The sequence below is a fragment of the Lampetra planeri genome, chromosome 45, assembly GCF_965212315.1.
Source record: "Lampetra planeri chromosome 45, kcLamPlan1.2.h2, whole genome shotgun sequence".
Classification (NCBI taxonomy): domain Eukaryota; kingdom Metazoa; phylum Chordata; class Hyperoartia; order Petromyzontiformes; family Petromyzontidae; genus Lampetra; species Lampetra planeri.
In genome coordinates, this window is record NC_136151.1 from 5,492,388 (window position 1) to 5,511,828 (window position 19,441).

Below are 19,441 nucleotides of genomic sequence, written 5' to 3' on the forward strand. Positions count from 1 at the left end.
CAGCCTGACCTAGCCGGTCAATCAGCCTGTGGGACAAACCATTATCGCTGTGTCCCGGGTTGCTGCTGCTGGGTTTTGTTTGTACAAATATATCAATTGAGACCGGTCAAAGCTATGTATGTATGTTTAACTTCCTCCACACCGTACGTAGCCAACCGTGCTAATCGGAAGTGCAGGGGAAGGACAAACTAAACACAAAAAACGATTTTAACTATTACACAGTGCGTGACTGTAACGCCACGTCTACACAGGTGAGCCCAGCCGCCGTATGGAACATTCCAGGGCGTGTCTCGAGGTATTTATAACTTAACTGCAGGTGAAGTCAGTTCATTTCCTTGTTCGTCTCCGCTCTGTGAGCTGCGCACAGAACAACTCGTCAATTATATTCTCTGAGCCACAGTGAAGAACTATTCTGGGTGCATCCTCGGGTCATGGCGAGCGCAGCTCCCGCTGAGAACGTGGACCGTGAGTTGACCTGCTCCATCTGCCTGGACACGTTTGACTGCCCCTCGACGCTGAGCTGCGGCCACTCATTCTGCCTCCAGTGCCTGGAGGACGCCTGGAAGAAGGCAGACTCCTACTGCTGCCCGCAGTGCCGCAAGACCTTCCCTCGACGACCCCAGCTGACCAGGAACGTGACGATCGCCAACCTCATAGAGCAGCTGCGAGTGACTGAGACCATGGCTGCTGCTGCTGCTGGTGGTGTTGTTGTTTTCTGTGACCACTGCCCAGAAGGCAAGACGCTTGCAGTGAAGACCTGCCTCAAGTGTGAGATGTCCTTCTGCAGGCAACACCTCGCGCCTCACCTGGAGAGAGCGAAGTTGAAGGATCACGTCCTGGTTTCACCAGATGTGAACCCTGAAGAACGCAAGTGCAAGAGGCACAAACAGGAGCTCATGTTCTATTGCAAGCAAGACATGAGCCTCGTGTGCACAGTCTGCGCTTTCACTGGAGAACATCGAGGGCATGATGTCGACACGCTGGAGAACGAGCATAAGACACGGAAGGTGAGGCCCGCATGCCAACAGCGAAAACCACTGAGGTGCAGAAAAAAACATGCAATGAGATTATTTGGCAGCTTGACATTTCCGCATGATAAACCACTTTGATGAGTTATCATTTGTGGCCAGGTCGCTTCTAAAAAAAATTATTGATGCCTCGGTGGGCTTTGCCTGGTAGGATGGGAATGGCTTAGTTGTATGTTATTGGGTGATTTGTTTATCTTTCTTGTACTTTGCACTACTATCTGGTTTTTGTATAGTTTGTTGTTGTAACGTTCTTACCCACCACTACTGGATATTTGTGAAAAAGAGCTTTATAGCACATCAGATTCCTCCAATATAAATACATATACTGATTCTGATACCTCTACATGAGCTGATAAAAATCTGTCACCTGGGTATAATAGAAACATATCATACAACAAACATCGCCGTGGGTTGATTCTCTGTCCACAGGTCCCTTGCCTATTAGACTTTTTCAGTCAGTCCAGGCTGAATTCCTCACCACGCTTCTGTTGGGCAATTCAGAACTATCTCCTCTGATGACTTCGTCTCTTACAGGGTCGAGTCGCTGAGGAGATGCGGGCAGTGGAGGAGGACAGGAAAAAGGCGGAGGCGTCCGTGGGACAAATGAAGGCCACTCGCAAGGACGTGCAGGTACCGCGCGTGGCCTCTGTGGCCCTGTGACCTCCACCCTGGGTGGAGTCTGTGACTCTCCCCTTGAGGTTAACTCCGTAGATTCAAGTGAACACTCATGTTAGGCTTGAGTCAGTGTGTGATAACTGTGCAGGACATTGCGTTATTATAGTTACGGGTGATTGAAACGTATTTTTTGTCAATGCAACGTTTTACACAAAAAGGTTTATCTCCCGTGAGACTTCAAAGCACGTCGCAAGATAACTCGAATGATTTGCAATGGATTAGATCAAATAAAGCAGTATGGAGCAACGATTGTATTGAATTATAAATTAGACGTTAAACGAGTGAAGATGACGATAAAATACGACAGGAAATCGGCTGTTGAATGCTAGAATAAACACAAGAGATGCGGCTATAAAGAGAGTGCAATGGAATTCTGGAAAACAATTTTGCTCTCATGACACGCACCTACCTCTAAAGCAGCACAACGTAGAGCCAATTATTATTTAAAGCATTTTAACTTGAATATACACGAATCATGATGTATTAGTGATTAACGCTTTTGATGTAGTACATTTTAATGATTCAGTTAATTACGTAATTGAATCTACTTTTGATATATCTTAAACGATATTGCTCGGAGCCTGTTTGCATGAGTTTTCTCATTCATTCGTTTCTCAATCCACTTGTCCTGGTGAAGGTCGCAGAGGCAGAATGTTGAGTAGGGCGGTCCAGACCTCCCTTTCCCTAGTGACAGACTCTAGCATTTTCTGGGGAATTCCCAGGCGTTCCCAGGCCAGCCGAGTGACATAGTCCCACCAGCGTGTCCTGGGTCAACCCAAGAGTATCAACCAGTGAAACATTCCCAGGAGCGTTCCAGGGGGAGTCTACCGAGGGGCATCCTTGCCACGTGCCCAAACCACCTCAACTGGCTCCTCTCGAACCGGAGGAGCAGCAGCCCCACTCTGAGGCTTTCCCAGATTATCGAGCTCCTCACCCACGGAGAGAGGGCCCGGCAACCCTGCGGAGAAACCTCATTTTGGTCCCTTGTACCCGCGATCTCATCCTTTCGGTCATCACCCAAAGCTCATGACAATAGGTGAGGGTGGGAACGTAGATTGACCTGTAAAGAAAGAGCTTTGTTCTAGAACCCACCTCCCGCTTCACTACCATGGAACGATACAGTGCCTGTGTAATGTAGTAACTCGGCGGGAGACGACTTCACGGGTAGCACACTCTTTTATTTCACCAACTTATAGTTACACAGGTGACTAACACCCACTTAGTTACACGGGTGGCTAACACCAGCCTAACCCTCACAGTTCTCCTGGCTACACCGACACGGGCTCCTACGCCCCGAAGCCTCTCGGAACACACCCGGCCAGGGTGTCCGTCTCGACTCTGGGTCCCACTGTCCCGACCCACACGGGCGTCGGACTACGGGTCCCACAGTCTCGGCTCCGAGCCTCACAGGGCCCCGGTCCTGGCAAGGACGGCGGGACTAGGGGTCTCGGGCCACTACCTCCTCCACTCAGTCTTCGATCTTCAACTGGTTAACAACCTCGAGTGCTCTCGCGCGTCCTCCTTTAAGCACCTCCTGCGGACGTTGCTGAGAGCACCCATCCCATTTGACCAATCACTGGGCGCTCGCTACGATCCTCTTTTCGCACCTTGTGTCAGCGCGCCTCACCACCGGCGCGCGCGTCCAAACCACGCCCACATGGCGTGCCCAACCCCGTGCCCCGTGCCGCCCCGTGATCCATCACTGTCGGCGCACGTCAACACCACCACTACATCACCCCCTACCACATAGCTCGCAGCCGACCCGGCTGCTACAAAACATACAACACCCCCTCATGTGTGCCCCGTAACACAAGAACAACATAACAACACAACACAACACGAACATCGCCATCCGCAAAAATCAGCAAATGCCACTACAACAGCAAGAACAATATGTACAATCCGGCGAGTGACAACAATAAATGTGTATGCAGAAAGAAAAAAATATTCTCTTCTTTCTGACTCGTGCAGCGTCCCATTCTTTCCGAGCGTCCCTTGAACGGGACATTACCCCGGCAGAGGGGAACACGGCGGCGAGGTCGGGTTTGAAAAAACGTTTTTTTTTTTTTCTTTCACGAAAAGTGTTGTGTTCTAGCCCGAGTCCGCCTTGCCGGTCCGTCGTACGGCACCAGACTCGGATGACCGTCCGGTGGTGGCGGCAGTTCAGGAAGGCATGGGCCAGGCATCGGGGCTCCGTGCGTGCCGCGGGGTTCTGGTTCCCGACGGTCAACAGCCGTCAGATCCGAGACACCTGGGGGTGGGTCAGGTGGAGACACGTGAGGATCAGCCTGTGACACATCCCTCCCCGAGTCGACGGTCACATCACACGCTCGGTCGTTACGGCATTAAACGGGGTCACGCGGTGCCGCGTAGGGTTTCAGTCGGGAGGGGTGCACGTACCAACGGCGTTTTCCCCATTTAATTTGTATACTCTGGGGTCATGCAACCCGCACAATTTCCACCGGTCCCCTCCATGGTCTCAACAATTTGGGGGACGTAGCCAACGGTGCATGTGGACAATGCAGCCAGGCCTTATCGCCTGGTTTCCAATTGTGCGTATGCACCCTCCGTCCATGCAATCTCTCGTTCGCGATCTGCCGAGACCGCGAATTCAATCTCGCAGCCTCTTGCGCTTCAGTCAATTTGGCGATATTAAATTTGATGTGGTCTGCCAATTTAGATTTTGCACGTGGCTGGGAAATCCCCAGTTGGACGTCCATGGCCAGATCGGCCTCCCGCCCATACATAAGAAAAAATGGGGAAAACCCCGTCGCCGCATGAGGGGCCATTCGATAGGCAGCGAGTACCCCCGGTACCTGTAAGTCCCAATCCACCTGATCGTCGCAGACCTGTTGGCACAGCATAGACGTGATCGTCCTGTTCAGACGTTCAACCATTCCGTCAGTTTGCGGGTGGTACGGGGAGGTACGCACTTTCTTTGTACCCAACAGGTCGCACACCTCGCGCAACAAGACGCTCGAAAAATGTTTCCCTTGGTCCGTCAGCAAGCGTTCGGGGGCGCCCTTGTCCAAAACATAACCTTGGACAAAGGCGTCCGCCACTGCCGCAGCCGACTGGTTGGCGAGTGGCCACGCCATGGGCCAGTGGGTGAAGTACTCTACACCAACCAGCAGGAACTTATTTCCCCTAGGTGTAGCGGGAAAGGGCCCCAAGATGTCTAATGCAACCAATTCGTTTGTGCGCGAAACCTGAATGGATTGCAGCGGTGGATTAGCCGCTATTGGTGGCGGTTTTCTTTGGGCGCACCCTACACATCCCTTAAGAATGTTCGCCACGTCGTTGCCCATCCCCGGCCAATAATAGTCTCGCTGGATTAGGGCGAGCGTTTTGTGAAACCCCAGATGCATGAGTCGTTCATGAGCAGCCAGAACGACCCTACCCCGCATAGCAAATGGCACAACGAGCGCGTGACGCCCGGGACATGTTGTCCCACTTCATCAAGAGGCCCTGTCTGCACACCCAGGAACCGACCCGCGTTTCCCCTCCCTCGGGAGCGTCAACCTTCCGACGTAGCGCGAGTAGGGAGCTGTCGGCCATCTGGAGACGGCCCCACTCGATGAGAGGCAACGCTAACAGCGAGTCCCTCCCTGTGGGAGCGTCGACTCCCTCGGTGGCAGTGGCGGCGAGCACAACTTCCGCGGGGACTGGGACAGGGGGTTTACACCGCGCCGATACCAGCAGACATGCGCATTCCGTGCGCGGCGGCAACCACGACAAGGCATCCGCATTCGAGTGGCGCAATCCCTTACGGTAAATCGTCGTAAATTGGTAGTCCTGAAGGACCTCCAACCATCGGTACAATTGGCCGGATGGCTGCGCCACCCGCATGGCGTATTGAAGAGCCGCATGGTCCGTACGAACCGTAAAATGATGGCCGTAAAGATACGGCCTGAATTGCTGTATAAAAAACACAATCGCCAGCAATTCATGACGTGTCACGCAGTAGCGTTGTTCCGCGGGGGACAGAACCCTGCTACCGTAGGCGACCACCCGTTCGACCCCCCCGACCACCTGTGAGAGCACTCCCCCGATACCCGTGTTACTGGCATCCGTGTCGAACAAAAACGGTTGCGTGAAATCGGGGTAACACAAGGGGGGAGCCTGCACCAAGGCGTCACGAAGGGAGCAGAACGCAGCCTCCTCCTCCGGCCCCCAGTGAAACCGCACACCTTTAGCCATCAAAGCGTGCAGGGGCCTAGCTATGGTGGCAAACTGCTTGACAAAACGACGGTAATAGGAGGCGAATCCTATGAAGCTGCGGACTTCAGTGACCAAGGTTGGCGTTGGCCATGAGCTGACGCTGTGCGTCTTAGCAGGGTCTGTCGAGATCCCTGAACGACTAACGATATGGCCCAAATACCTGACCGATTCCCGAAGCAGAAAACATTTAGACGTTTAAATTTAAAATTTGAAATGTCGGCCGCCAACATGTCATTAACCGCCGACTGCACATGCTCCTTCTCGGCTGGACTGAGCCGAAAGGGATTCTGTCGAATAGGGGCCGCGTCCCCTGTAGCTATGTGGTGGCGCAACAGGTCCGTGCAGCCAATATCGTACTTGTGCCTGCTAAACACGTCAGCGAACTCGAGTAGCAAGCCCCTCAATGCTCCCAACTGCACACTGGACAAGTTACTAGACCCGGCACACAACGAGTCCAACCACTCTGTCCCCTCCTCACTTCGAGGATGCGTATCGGCACTCGAATCCGCGTGAGCAACGAGCTGTTCCTCGACGGGTAGCGGCGCGGCGTGAGCCAGCACCGTTCCCTGCGTAATCACGGCCGGCCGCGACCCCGTATTCAGGACCATAATGAACGGCTCACTGTCTCCCCTCACCATGGTCTGAGCCACCGCTAAGTCGAGGCCCCCTTTGGCTCTGTTAGACGGCCCCAACAGAACTCCCTGTGCCCCCGCATCTACCCCGAGGGGTTTTCTCAACCGAAGGGGTAACAACATTTGCAATCCCGGGGCACCCGTACAGTCTGAGTTGCCAGCGCCTGCACCGTCGCACAAACCGTGCGTATTTTAGTAGGACTCGTCAAAAACGCAACCCGCCGTCCCGATGGAAGCTCAATGCAGGCCTGGTCTATGAGAATTTTGATGGGCATTTTAGACAGAAAGTCCGTACCTAGTAAACAAGGAACGGCCAGCGATGATGATACAAAAATAGGACCCGCCAATTTGATATCGCCAATACAAATAGTCGCCCGAATCTGGCCGATGATTCCCAAAGATCCCCCGTTCGCCGTATAAAATGGTACGTCCACCGGCAGAAGGGGTCGACATTGGACGAGAAGAATGTTATAAATAAGGTCCGAAATGATAGTGGCCGACGCACCCGTGTCCACAAGCACCCGGACCTCAACCCCGTCAATAAACCCCATTACCACGGACGACCCGGCCGCCGCAGCCACAATCCTGTGGGCCAATTCGGACCATTCGACTGCTTTCGGGCCGTGTACGGACCCCTCTCGCCGAACCGAACCCCCGGTGCCCATACGCGGTCCCCCCACCGCCAAGCGGCGACCCGAACGTGCCGTGTATGTGGACCGAGCGTGTGAGGTGCCGCGAATTGCCGGGTTTAGCTGGGATGACTTGTGGCCCTGGTCGTCGTCCGGACGTGGTCCCGTGGCGCGCTGACGCGGGGCCCGGCACCCGGACGCGACGTGGCCCCGAAGGCCGCAGTTGTAGCAGACGACGAGGGACGTCGTAGGTTTCGGTTGCTCCAGCTTGCGGGATGAACGTGTGGGCGAACGACCTCCCGTTCTCCACTCCCCCGATCTCGATACAGTGAAGGCCTCCTCCCGAGCCGCAGCAGGCTGAGGCCCGGCGACCGTGGCGGCCGGTGCCCCGTTCCCCGCCGATGCACAGATGACCGTCGGCTTTCGCTTGAGGACTTCGTAAGCGTGAATACTCGTGGCAATCCCCAGGGAGCAGATGTCCATTTCGTCCGCCGCATTGATGGGGACTCCCAAGCCGTGAGCCAACGCCAGCAGCTGCTCCGTCACCATCGCGTCCTTCCCCTCCTTGTCCATGCGGGGAAAAGCCGCGTCCGCCAAGGCGAGCAGCGCCGTGCGATAGGCGAGCGTTGTTTCTCCAACCACCTTTCGCCGATCGTAGAATTGGTGGCGACAGGTCGAGGGCAGCCCGAACACCTTAGCCATCAGGTGTAGCGCGGCCTGGAGCGTTGAGCGGGACGACCTTGGGGCGGACGTGAAGGCTGCAAGCGCGTCGTCGTCGAGCATCGTTGGCAGCGCGCGCAGAGCAGTGGTGTCGGACTACCCCGACATTTCTTGATGTGCGAGGAACCTTCGTTGGAAGGCTCCCCAATCGCCCCCGTCTGCCTTGAACGCCGACAGCGCGGGCAATTGTTGCTGGAGGACTCGGTCGTCGTCGTCGTCGGAACGATTTTCCCGCGCGCCACTGTGGTTGTAGAAAATGTCGGCTCCGTCTGCAGGCGCATAATGGAGAGCTCCGGCGCGCGCCGATGACGCGGGCTGCGCTGTGTGGAGATCTCCGGCCACGTGGTGTCCGCGCTTCCCGCCAATTGGTGGCGGACCCTCAAAAACGGCGCCAACCTCAAAACTTTTGGCGCGAAACGCCTTTTGGCGGGATCCCTCCGGTCGCGCTCCCTCCTCCAACCCCGCAGCCGTCCCTCCGCCCGCTGGAACGGAGATTTCCGCCAAAATGGCAGTGGCGGCGAGCAGCAACTCCGCCAGGCGGGAGTGTGCGTCCTGTAGGCTGGTGTCGAAGGCAAGCGGAGCATCGGCCATCGCCGCGAAGTGCTGCATCGGCGGCAACTCCTCGTCCTCTCCTCCCGAGGTTGGTGTCTCCGGTACGCCGTCGTCTTCCCGATCTCACTCGTGGGTACGGGTAGTCTTCCTTGTGTCCATACTTCTTGAAGACAGGTTTACTTATGACGCCAGTTGTAATGTAGTAACTCGGCGGGAGACGACTTCACGGGTAGCACACTCTTTTATTTCACCAACTTAGAGTTACACGGGTGACTAACACCCACTTAGTTACACGGGTGGCTAACACCCACTTAGTTACACGGGTGGCTAACACCAGCCTAACCCTCACAGTTCTCCTGGCTACACCGACACGGGCTCTTACGCCCCGTAGCCTCTCGGAACACACCCAGCCAGGGTGTCCGTCTCGACTCTGGGTCCCACCGTCCCGACCCACACGGGCGTCGGACTATGGGTTTCACAGTCTCAGCTCCGAGCCTCACAGGGCCCCGGTCCTGGCAAGGACGGCGGGACTAGGGGTCTCGGGCCACTACCTCCTCCACTCCGTCTTCGATCTTCAACTGGTTAACAACCTCGAGTGCTCTCGCGCGTCCTCCTTTAAGCACCTTCTGCGGACGTCGCTGAGAGCACCCATCCCATTTGACCAATCACTGGGCGCTCGCTACGATCCTCTTTTCGCACCTTGTGTCAGCGCGCCTCACCACCGGCGCGCGCGTCCAAACCACGCCCACATCGCGTGCCCAACCCCGCGCCCCGTGCCGCCCCGTGATCCATCACTGTTGGCGCATGTCAACACCACCACTACACCTGCAACACTGCGGATGCCGCACCGATCCACCGTCCAATCTCCTGCTCCCAATGACCATCACTTGGGATAGAAACCCCGAGTTATTTTTACTTAGTTTAACACGTAGGCTTTCGCAACCAATATTATTCATAATAAAGATTTTTGGGTTAGATCGCGTTATTTATAAATGTGTCGTAACCCTCCACCACCCGACATGGCCAAACAGTAAAAAATAAGATCCATAAAGAAGGCACCCCGCTACGACCCATCGTGTCGACGATAAACTCTCCTACCTACAAACTAGCCCGGTTTCTATCAGACTCTCTGCTTCCCTTCACAGGCAAGACCTCTTCGGCAGTACTCAACTCAACCCAATTAGTCTCTATGGTTAAGGACATGGTACTATCTCCTGATGACATCCTCGTCAGTTTTGATGTAGTATCTTTGTTTACCAAAATCCCAGTACCGGACACCCTAACAATAATTGAGGACTTAGTCCAACATGGATTGAATTCTGATGTACCTGCGCTGGTTAGGCATTGCCTCACCAACACCTATTTTCCCTGGAATGGCACCTTCTACAAACAGAATGAGGGTACCCCTATGGGCTCCCCCTTGTCACCAGTGATAGCCAACATGTTCATGGAAAAGTTTGAATCAGACGCCATCCAGACATCCACCCTGCGTCCTTCCCTGTGGAAGAGGTATGTAGATGACACTTTCGTCATCTGGCCACATGGCCTCCCAGCATTGAACCACTTCTTGGACCACATCAATTCCAGACACCCATCCATCAGATTCACCATGGAAGTGGAGAAAGATGGTAAACTACCATTCTTGGATATTCTGTTTGAGAGGAGACCTGACGGATCCTTGGGACATTCTCTCTACAGGAAAGCCACCCACACAGATTCCTACGTGAAACCGGATTCCCACCACCACCCATCTCAAAAGAATTCTCTCATCAAAACGCTATACCACAGAGCCCATGGCATGTCTGACCAACACCACCTGGCCGGTGAATTAAGACATGTACATCGGGCCCTTAGGATGAACGGATACTCTGACCGCACCATCCGCCAAGCTGTTTCTCCCACCATACAGAAACAGCAACATGAAACTCCGACCAAAACTATCACGTTACCATACATAGCAGGCGTGACCAAAAAGATCTCCAAAATTCTAAACAAACATAAGATCCAAGTCCGATTCAGTACAGTGCATAAAATCCGTGATCTGATTCCATCTGTGAAGGATGTCGTTCCTGACTTACAGTATCCTGGAGTCTAAAAACTGAGTTGCAGTTGTGGTGATTGCTACATTGGAGAAACGAAACGTCATGTTTCTCATCGTGTCCGCGAGCACAAGTCAGATCTGAAACACGGCAGAACTGATTCTTCGGCCGTAGCCGATCATTGCTACAACTCTGTGGGCTCTCATGAAATTGTCTTTTCCGAGACCAAGGTGCTCTGCAAACCTCCTGGCTACCATCAAAGGTTTATACACGAAGCCATACAAATATACAAACACAGACATAATTTCAACCGTGATGATGGTTACAAACTGAGTAATCATTGGAAAGATGTGATTAACCATGCAAAAAAGATTTAACTACACTTATTTGGACCATCTTATTTGACAGACAACTATTACAGGTTATTGATAGACAGCCAGTTTTGTTTTACCAGGTTTTAGTTTTTTCTTTTTTTCACACTTTTGTTATGTAGGCTAGGCGTAGTCACAAACCGCACCTCTCCATAACAAAGGCTCAGTCTTTTGTTATGCAGTCTATTCTTAGTCTTAAGCCTCACCTTACCATATTAATAAAAAGCGTGCCTTTCCGGGCCCTTCCCCCCTCAACCATTATATATACGGAGTGGTAGCTCTTGTAATCTCTCATTTACTTGATACAGCTGTCGTGGCTGTGACGGTTCCACCTGAAGACGGAAGCTTGTGTTGCCTCCGAAACGTCGTGTTTTTTTTACTTTTAGTAATTTTAATTTCAATTTTTTACCTACGTGACTTTACCGAAAAAACCTAAGAATAAGTAAAAAATATGTCACGTTCACAAAGGACAAATAATTCATTACTTTAGCCCACTGGTGTGTTGAAGAGTGAATCAACATAATTTAAAATTTGAGTACGACGTTTCGCTGGTAATTCCATCCAGCTTCATCCTGCAATTTGCTGGAATGGTGAGGCTCTCTTGCTCCCGATCTTAAATAGAGCAGCAGCAGGGTGACGTCATCATTTAATTCATTCAGGTGCAGTGATTTGAGGCAGGGAGGGTATTGTAATTATATAATATATTGGTAATCATTCAATTGTTATTCATTGGTATTTGTTTCCCTTATAAGGAATTTTAATTGTATTATATATTTTATTTATTTAATCATATGCTTCCAGGCCGCACTAAGCCTGTAGCTGTCAGAGCGATTAAAGTTATTTGTATTTCTCTCAATTTCAATGGATTCTCGAATTAGTCTTGGCCAGTAATAATTAGTTTTACACAACACTTCAACGTTATCAAAATCAATTGAGTGTCCTTGTTGACAAGCATGCTCTGCCACTGCCGACAGTTGTGTTTGAGATCATTTCATATGTCTTTGGTGTTCTTTTAGCTTACGTTGATGTTACGTCCTGTCTGTCCAATATAGCATCTGCCACACAAACAATTAATCCGATATACACCTTCTGTTGATAATTTAGGCAATTCGTCTTTAGTGCCAGATACCAGTTTTTGAATTTAGTGTACTGTACCAAATCTTACTTTAATGTTTTGCTTTTGCAAAACACGGGCTAATTTGTCAGTTACTCCTGAGATATGGTATTTTAATTGTTTGAATAATCTTATCGCTTTCAGCAGTGTTGCTTTGCGTTCGTGATTTGGCATTCAGTGCTCTGTTAATTTGAGCATTATTGTAGCCATTCTGTCTTAGTACTTATTTAACATGTTTGATTTCTCTCACTAGACTTTCACCATCTGACACTGTTTTAGCCCAATGTATGCGTGTCTTGATAAGAGAGGATTTCTGAGCTGGGTGATGATGTGAATCTGCATTCAGATAGGCATCAGTGTGCGGTTGCTTTCGGTAAATGCTGTGTGTTATTTTGCCATTTAGACCATGTCCCAGTAAAATATCTAGGAACGGGAGTCTGCCCTTTGTAAACGTGACACATTTTTTACTGTTTGGCCGTGTCAGGTGGTGGAGGGTTATGACACATTTATAACTAACGCGATCTAACCCAAAAACCTTTATTATGAATAGCTTAAACTTCTTCACAAAGGGCAGCTTTTCCCCCCTCACAGGGAGAGAATAATCCAACGTCTCCCGAGAGTGAACCATGACTTCAGATTTGGAAGTGCTGATCCTCATCCCAGCCACTTCACACTCAAACTGTTCCAGTGCACGCTGGAGATCACAGACTGACGAGGCAAAGAGGACGTCATCTGCAAAAAACAGCGATGCCACTTCCATGCCCCCGTACTAAATACTCTCCATACCTGAACTGTGCCTTGAAATCCTGTCCATGAAAATCACAAAAAGGAGCAGAGACAAGTCGCACCCTTGGCAGAGTCCAACACCCACAGTGAATGACATTGATTTAACACCATTAATACGGACACAGCTCTCACTCTGGAAATAGAGAGACTGGATACCACACAAAAGCGGCACCGGTACATCAATCTCTCGCATCACCTCCCACAAGATATTACAGGGAACACGGTCATATGCTTTCTCCAAGTCTACAAAGCAAAGATAGACTGGAGCAGTATGCCCCCATGACCCCTCAAATATCTGTGAGAAGGAAAAGAGCTGGTCCATTGTTCCACAACCCTGACGTAATCCGGATTGTTCCTCCTGAATCTGAGGATCAACCAACCGGCAAGAAACTCCTCTCCAGCACTCTAGCACTTGCTTTACCTGGGACGCTGAGGAGTGTGATCCCGCTGTAGTTGTAGCAGACCCTCTAGTCCCCTTCCTTAAAAATGGGCACCATGACTCCAGTTTTCCAATCCAGAGGTACTGTACCGACCATCCATGCAACATTGAAAAGGCACTCCTACACTGTCAAGTGCTTAACAACTCTGGATGAACCTCATATACTCTAGTAGCTTTGCTGCTATGAAGGCCCTCGACCGCCAGAGTGACTTCAGCAACTGTGATGGATCCTATCCCCCCAGCTGTTTCAAAGCCTGCCATTTGAGATTAGGGCATGTCCACTGGGTTGAGGAGCTCCTCAAATTGTTCATTCCACCTCTCGACTATTTCCTTTGTTGTGTTCAATGTTACTGAGAACAGATGGGGCCACATCCCATATACCCTTCCTAATGCATCGGATGGTTTGACAGAAGATATTTGAGGCTGCACTGTAGTCTCTCTCGATGGCCTCTCCAAGTGCCTCCCTTGCTCGGGCTTTTGCTTCAGCAATTGGTACCGCTCTCTCGGCAAGCTGGTACCTCTCAATCGAGTCGAGAGACCTTTTTCCAAGCATAGCTAGGAAAAAGTCTCCTTATTCAACTTGTCAGCATCCCTCAGCACTGGTGTCCACCAGCGGGACCTAGGTTTGCCACTTTCACAGGCACTAACTGCCTCCCGACAATAGCTTTTGCAGTCGCATCCACAATAGAGGTCCTGAACATCGTCCACTCGGACTCAATGTCCATGACCTTCTCTGGAGTGCAGAATAAGTTTTCCCAGAGGTGGAAGTTTAAATATTTCTGCAATGGGTCTTCCGCCAGACGTTTCCAGAAAAGCTGCGCTATTCGTTTGGTCCTTCCACATCTATCTGGTCGGTGCCCCAAACATCAGATGTAACTTACCACCAGGCGGTGATTAGTTGACAGCTCTGCCCATTTCTTCACCCGAGTGTCCTTAGGTCTGATAATCTAACTATGAAGTCAATTATTGTCTTTCGGCCCAAGGTGCGCTGGTACCACATGCACATATCAGCATCCTCGTGTTTGAACATGGTGTTTGTTATTGACATTCCGTTACTATCGCAGAATTCCAGTTAAATCTCACTGTTCGGTTTCAGATCAGGGGGGACATTCCCCCTAATCATGCCTCTCCAGGTTTCTCCATATTTTCCCACGTGAGTATTGACATCGCCCAGTAATACTATGGGGTCGGTAGGCGGCACGATTGAGCATTGCACCCACCATCTCTAAGAGGGCCGAAAACTCTGAACAGACAACAGTCAGATTTGTCCTTTCTGAGACCCGATGTCTCATTGAGGCGACCCTCTCATCCACTGGGACAAACTCCAACTGAACAGCACCCAGCCGGGATTGTGAATATCCCCACACTCGCCCGGGGCCACTCACCAGGGGTTTCTCTAGAATAGAAAAGACCACCCCCAATCAAGAAGTTAGCGTTCATTGCCAATGCTGTGTGTGGAGGTGAGACCGACTATATTTAGTTGGTACCTTTTCACCTCCTCCACTAGTGCTGACTCCCCCCCCACCCCACCCAGTGAAGTGACATTTCATGCCCTAATAGCTAGTACCCATTTTTAAGGTTCAGTCCTTCTGACACCATCCCACTCCCTGCAAAACTGGAATCGCACCCTCCCCTCACCCTTCATCCTGCAGATGGTGGGCCCAGAGGACGGCGTCACTTAGCCATTTTGGGCAGGGCTCAACCGAATTACGTGGGTCTCCCGCCCACCAGGTGCTTTTTGGCGAATACCACCCTTAGGCCTGGCTCCAGGGGGGTCTCTTGTCTGGGTCAGGTTCTCTGATTTTAGTACTTTTTAACCATTCATAAAGTGATGCTTTTTTGGACCATTATTTGTCTGGAAGCTCTGCCCAGACCTGTTAACCAAAGCAGATCCTACCAGGAGTACAATACTCCAAGCGACATAGCTCTGAGGGTCATTGGAACACAGAAACCCCACCACCACGAAAATGTTACGAGTATCCAAAGTATCCAATGTCATGCAAATCCTGCTGTAAAAGTGGGCATCAAGTCAGCTGGTGATAATAATTCACACAACATCTCCATGTTGTGGAGAATATTAGTAATACAACCAGAAAAGCAGATCATTGGTCTCCATCAAATATCTGAGCTCAGAGTGATTTGAAACGGTGGAGGGAGGGGAGAGAACCCAGCATATGTGTAGTGGGTTCCGAACTGAGAGAGACGGTGAAGTGGAGGCAGCACTATTTATTGTAACTCAACACTTAGACAGGCAAGGTATACAACACTGGAAGGGGTAACGGCCCCTTCACCCGTACGACACTGGGATACACCCCTAGGCTATCTGCCTATCTACCTACGCTCCCAGGTCCTCCCCTAAGGGCTCTAGGCGAGGCTAACTGACCTGGCCCAGCCAAGGCTCAGGACCTGACCACTAGCCACACAGACCCGGCCTTTAGAAGGACATCGGCTCTGAGGCTCTGGGGTCACACCGCTGGCTTGCTCTGCCCGGCCCTGAGAAGGACAGCGGGTCAGAGGAGTTCCAGTGTCTATCTAGCCGGTCTTCAGTCTTCAACTTGGTCTTCTGACTATAGCTTGCGAACACTGCCCCTATCTCTCTGGCTCCCCGTCTGTTATACAAATTCCCCACCGAGGGGCGGGGTTCTGAGGGATCACAGCACACCCCGCAGCCCCCACCCGTTGGTAGGGGCGTGGGGGATCCAAAGCCCACAGCCCCCTTCGAGTAAGCCCAGGGTGTTAGCTGTAACTGATGTGTGTGTTGTCCCATAACACCGTAACAGCTGTAACTGATGTGTTGTCCCATAACACCACTACATATTTTTTAGAGAAATGGACATTCCAATAACGTGAGGGAGTTTTAATAACAGATAATTTTAGTAAGTTATTAGTCGTTATTTTTCTCCATATATGTGGATAAAAAATCTCAGTTGTATTGAAAGAGATTTTTTAGTATGTATTGGGTAGGTACATTTGTTTTAGGAATGCATTATAGGTCATATAATGGCACCGTATGGATAATTATATTTTGATTGACAATTTAATTTTCACTTTATGATGTGTTTATTTCCACTGAGGAATACAATTTTGCTTTTTATCTTACTAACAATATTATAGATGTGAACGTTCTAGATTCTTCAACAGTTATTGACCTGTTCACTGAGATGTGAGTGCAGAGACATAATGCAGAGGCAGGGCAAACTAGGTTTAGAGTAGCCAGAAAACAATGTGACTTTGGTATTTATAGCATTAAATTTGAATGATATCATCCATCGAACACCCTTGCAGGATTGCATGGTCCAGACCAAGGCTCGCATCTCAGGCAAGTTCACCCGCATGAGGGTGATGCTGGATGAGGACGAGAGGGCAACTTTGGATTGCGTGGACATGAAGGGGCTCGAGCTGCTGTCCCAGATCGAGGAGAACATCGCTCATTATGAGCACGAGATCAACGAGCTCCAGGCAGCAGCCACGCACCTGTGCGCTCTGCAGGAGGAGAGGGACTCGCTCACGTTCCTGCAGGTAGAGTGAGTAGGCATCACTCCACCTGGCCACCCCTGACCACTGTTGCCTCTGCAGTGGCGATGTTTACGCACACAACCAGGTACTCCTTTGAGGCTGAGTCGACCTTGGGGAGGCCCAGGACCCATTCAGATAATCGTCACTGGTGTTGGTGGTGAGCAGGAATCGAACTCGTGTCGCCGGGTTGGTAACGCAGTCCGCTTACCATTGCACTACCACTCCCCCCACACTAACTTGTACACGCACGCACATACGAGCACGGGCGCACACATGCACAAACACTCACTGCCAGCACGAGGCTGACTCATTACATCTCACGAAGGATCGCTCCACTGAAAAAACAATGTTCCGTGATTAAATTCGCGTTTTACGTCGAAAACTGCCTGTACATTTAGAAAGACGGCACATGCAAGGTATCACAAAAAACATAATAACGCAACTTGCATTGTCAATACAATATATGGGCCATAGATTGTAATTTAAACAAGTCCACCAACGTGAATTTGTATGTTTTAGTAAAAATATAACTTACCACTGAATTTCCAAATAATAAATAAAGATTAACATTTTGACTTTAAACTTTCGTGACTGCAGAAATTATGTCGGTAAAGTCACGTAGATAGAAAATAATAATAAAAAGAAAGTAAATAAAAATAATTAAAAATAAAAAGACATTAGTGGTTTTTGTTTTATATTATTATTTATTTTAATTGTATTATTTGTATTTTTATTCACTTTATTTTTATTATATTTCTATCTACGAAACGAGTACAACGTTTTGCCAGTAATTATAAACAGCCTCATCAGGTGACCGTCAGAATTGTGGAGAAATTCTCCTGTTTTGGTCTTAAAGGAATAAATGTGATGTCATCACTGTGAGCCAATCAGGTGCGAAGCCCAGAGTGGGAGAGTTTAGTTAATGTATGTGTAGTGGTGGTATTGACGTGCGCCGACTGTGACAGTGATGGATCACGGGGCGGCGCGGGGTGCGGGGTTGGGCACGCGTTGTGGGCGTGGTGTGGACGCGCGCGCCGGGAGTGACAGATGACGGGGCGGCGCGGCGTGAGTGGTGAGGCACGATGAGATGTGGGAAAAGAGGATCGTAGCCAGCGCCCGGCGATTGGTCGAATAAGTGGGTGCTCGCAGCGACGTCCGCAGGTGGGGTATAAAGGGGGACGCGCGAGAGCACTCGGGGAGAGTTACCCAGTTGAAGACCCGAAGACGGAGCTGAAGACTTAGTCGCCGAGTAGCTAAGTGGATGTTGGTCATCCGAGTAGCTCAGTGGGCGTTAGTCGCCAAGTAGCTAAGTGGGTGGTTGTCACCCGAGTACTAAGTGGATGTTGGTCATCCGAGTAGCCCAGTGGCGTTAGTCGCTGAGTAGCTAAGTGGATGTTGGTCATCCGAGTAGCTCAGTGGGCGTTAGTCGCCAAGTAGCTAAGTGGGTGTTTGTCACCCGAGTACTAAGTGGATGTTGGTCATCCGAGTAGCTCAGTGGGCGTTAGTCGCCAAGTAGCTAAGTGGGTGTTTGTCACCCGAGATACAAAGTAGGTGTTAGTCACCTGTAAACGAGTTTGATAAAATAAAGAGTGTGTTACCCGTGAAGTCGTCTCCCGCCGAGTTAGTACATTACAACTGGCGTCAGAAGTAAACCTGTCTTCAAGAAGTATGGACACAAGGAAGACTACCCGTACCCACGAGCGAGGTCGGGATGACGACGGCGTACCGGGGACACCGACCTCGGGAGTAGAGGACGAGGAGTTGCCGCCGATGCAGCACTTCGCGGTGATGGCCGACGCTCCGCTTGCCTCCGACACCAGCCTCCAGGACGCGCACTCCCGGTTGGCGGAGTTGCTACTCGCCGCCGCCGCTGTCTTGGCCGACATCTCCGTTCCGGCGAGCGGAAAAACGGCTGCGGGGGTCGTGGAGGAAGCGACGTTGGAGGATTCCCGCCAAAAGGCACTTCGCGCCAAAAGTCTGGAAGTTGCCGCCGTTTTTGGGGGGCCGCCACCGATTGGCGGGAAAGACGGACGCCACGTGGCCGGACACCTCCGCGCAGCGCAGCCCACGTCATCAGTGCGCGCCGGAGCCCTCCATTTTGCGCCTGACAACCGAGCCGACATTTTACACAACTCCAGCGGAGCGCGGGAAAATCTCTCCGACGTCGACGACGATCGGGTCCTCCAGCAAAGATTGCCCGCGCTGTCGGCGTTCAAGGCGGATGGGGGCGACTGGGGAGCCTTCCAACGAAGGTTCCTCGCTCATCAGGAGATGTCGGGGTGGTCCGACACCACTGCCCTGCGTGCGTTGCCAGCGATGCTTGACGACGACGCGCTTGCAGCCTTCACATCTGCTGCAAGGTCGTCCCGCTCTACGCTCCAGGCCGCACTACACCTGATGGCGAAGGTGTTCGGGCCGCCCTCCACGTGTCGCCACCAGTTCTACGATCGGCGGAAGGTGGCTGGGGAAACGACGCTAGCCTACCGCACGGCACTACTCGCCTTGGCGGACGCAGCTTTTCCCCGCATGGATAAGGAGGGGAAGGACGCCATGGTGACGGAGCAGCTGCTGGTGTTGGCCCACGAGTTGGGGGTCCCCATCAACGTGGCAGACGAGATGGAGATCTGCTCCCTGGCGATCGCCACGAGCATTCACGCGTACGAGGTCCTCAAACGCAGGCCGGGGGTCGTCTGCAATTTGGCGGGGAACGCGGTACTGG

The 19,441-nt window shown here is 51.4% G+C and overlaps 1 protein-coding gene across 1 annotated transcript in view; it reads left to right on the forward strand.

The window, feature by feature from the left end:
• The first annotated feature begins 349 nt into the window (after positions 1-349).
• The window catches only part of LOC144733054 (E3 ubiquitin-protein ligase TRIM11-like), a 40,140-nt gene continuing 21,048 nt past the window's right edge, over positions 350-19,441 (forward strand). Inside the window, exons 1-3 of the mRNA XM_078614792.1 lie at positions 350-1,007; positions 1,563-1,658; positions 16,492-16,725. Coding sequence (XP_078470918.1) covers positions 432-1,007; positions 1,563-1,658; positions 16,492-16,725 — 906 coding nt within the window. The 5' untranslated portion in view covers positions 350-431. The remainder of the gene's footprint in view (positions 1,008-1,562; positions 1,659-16,491; positions 16,726-19,441) is intronic.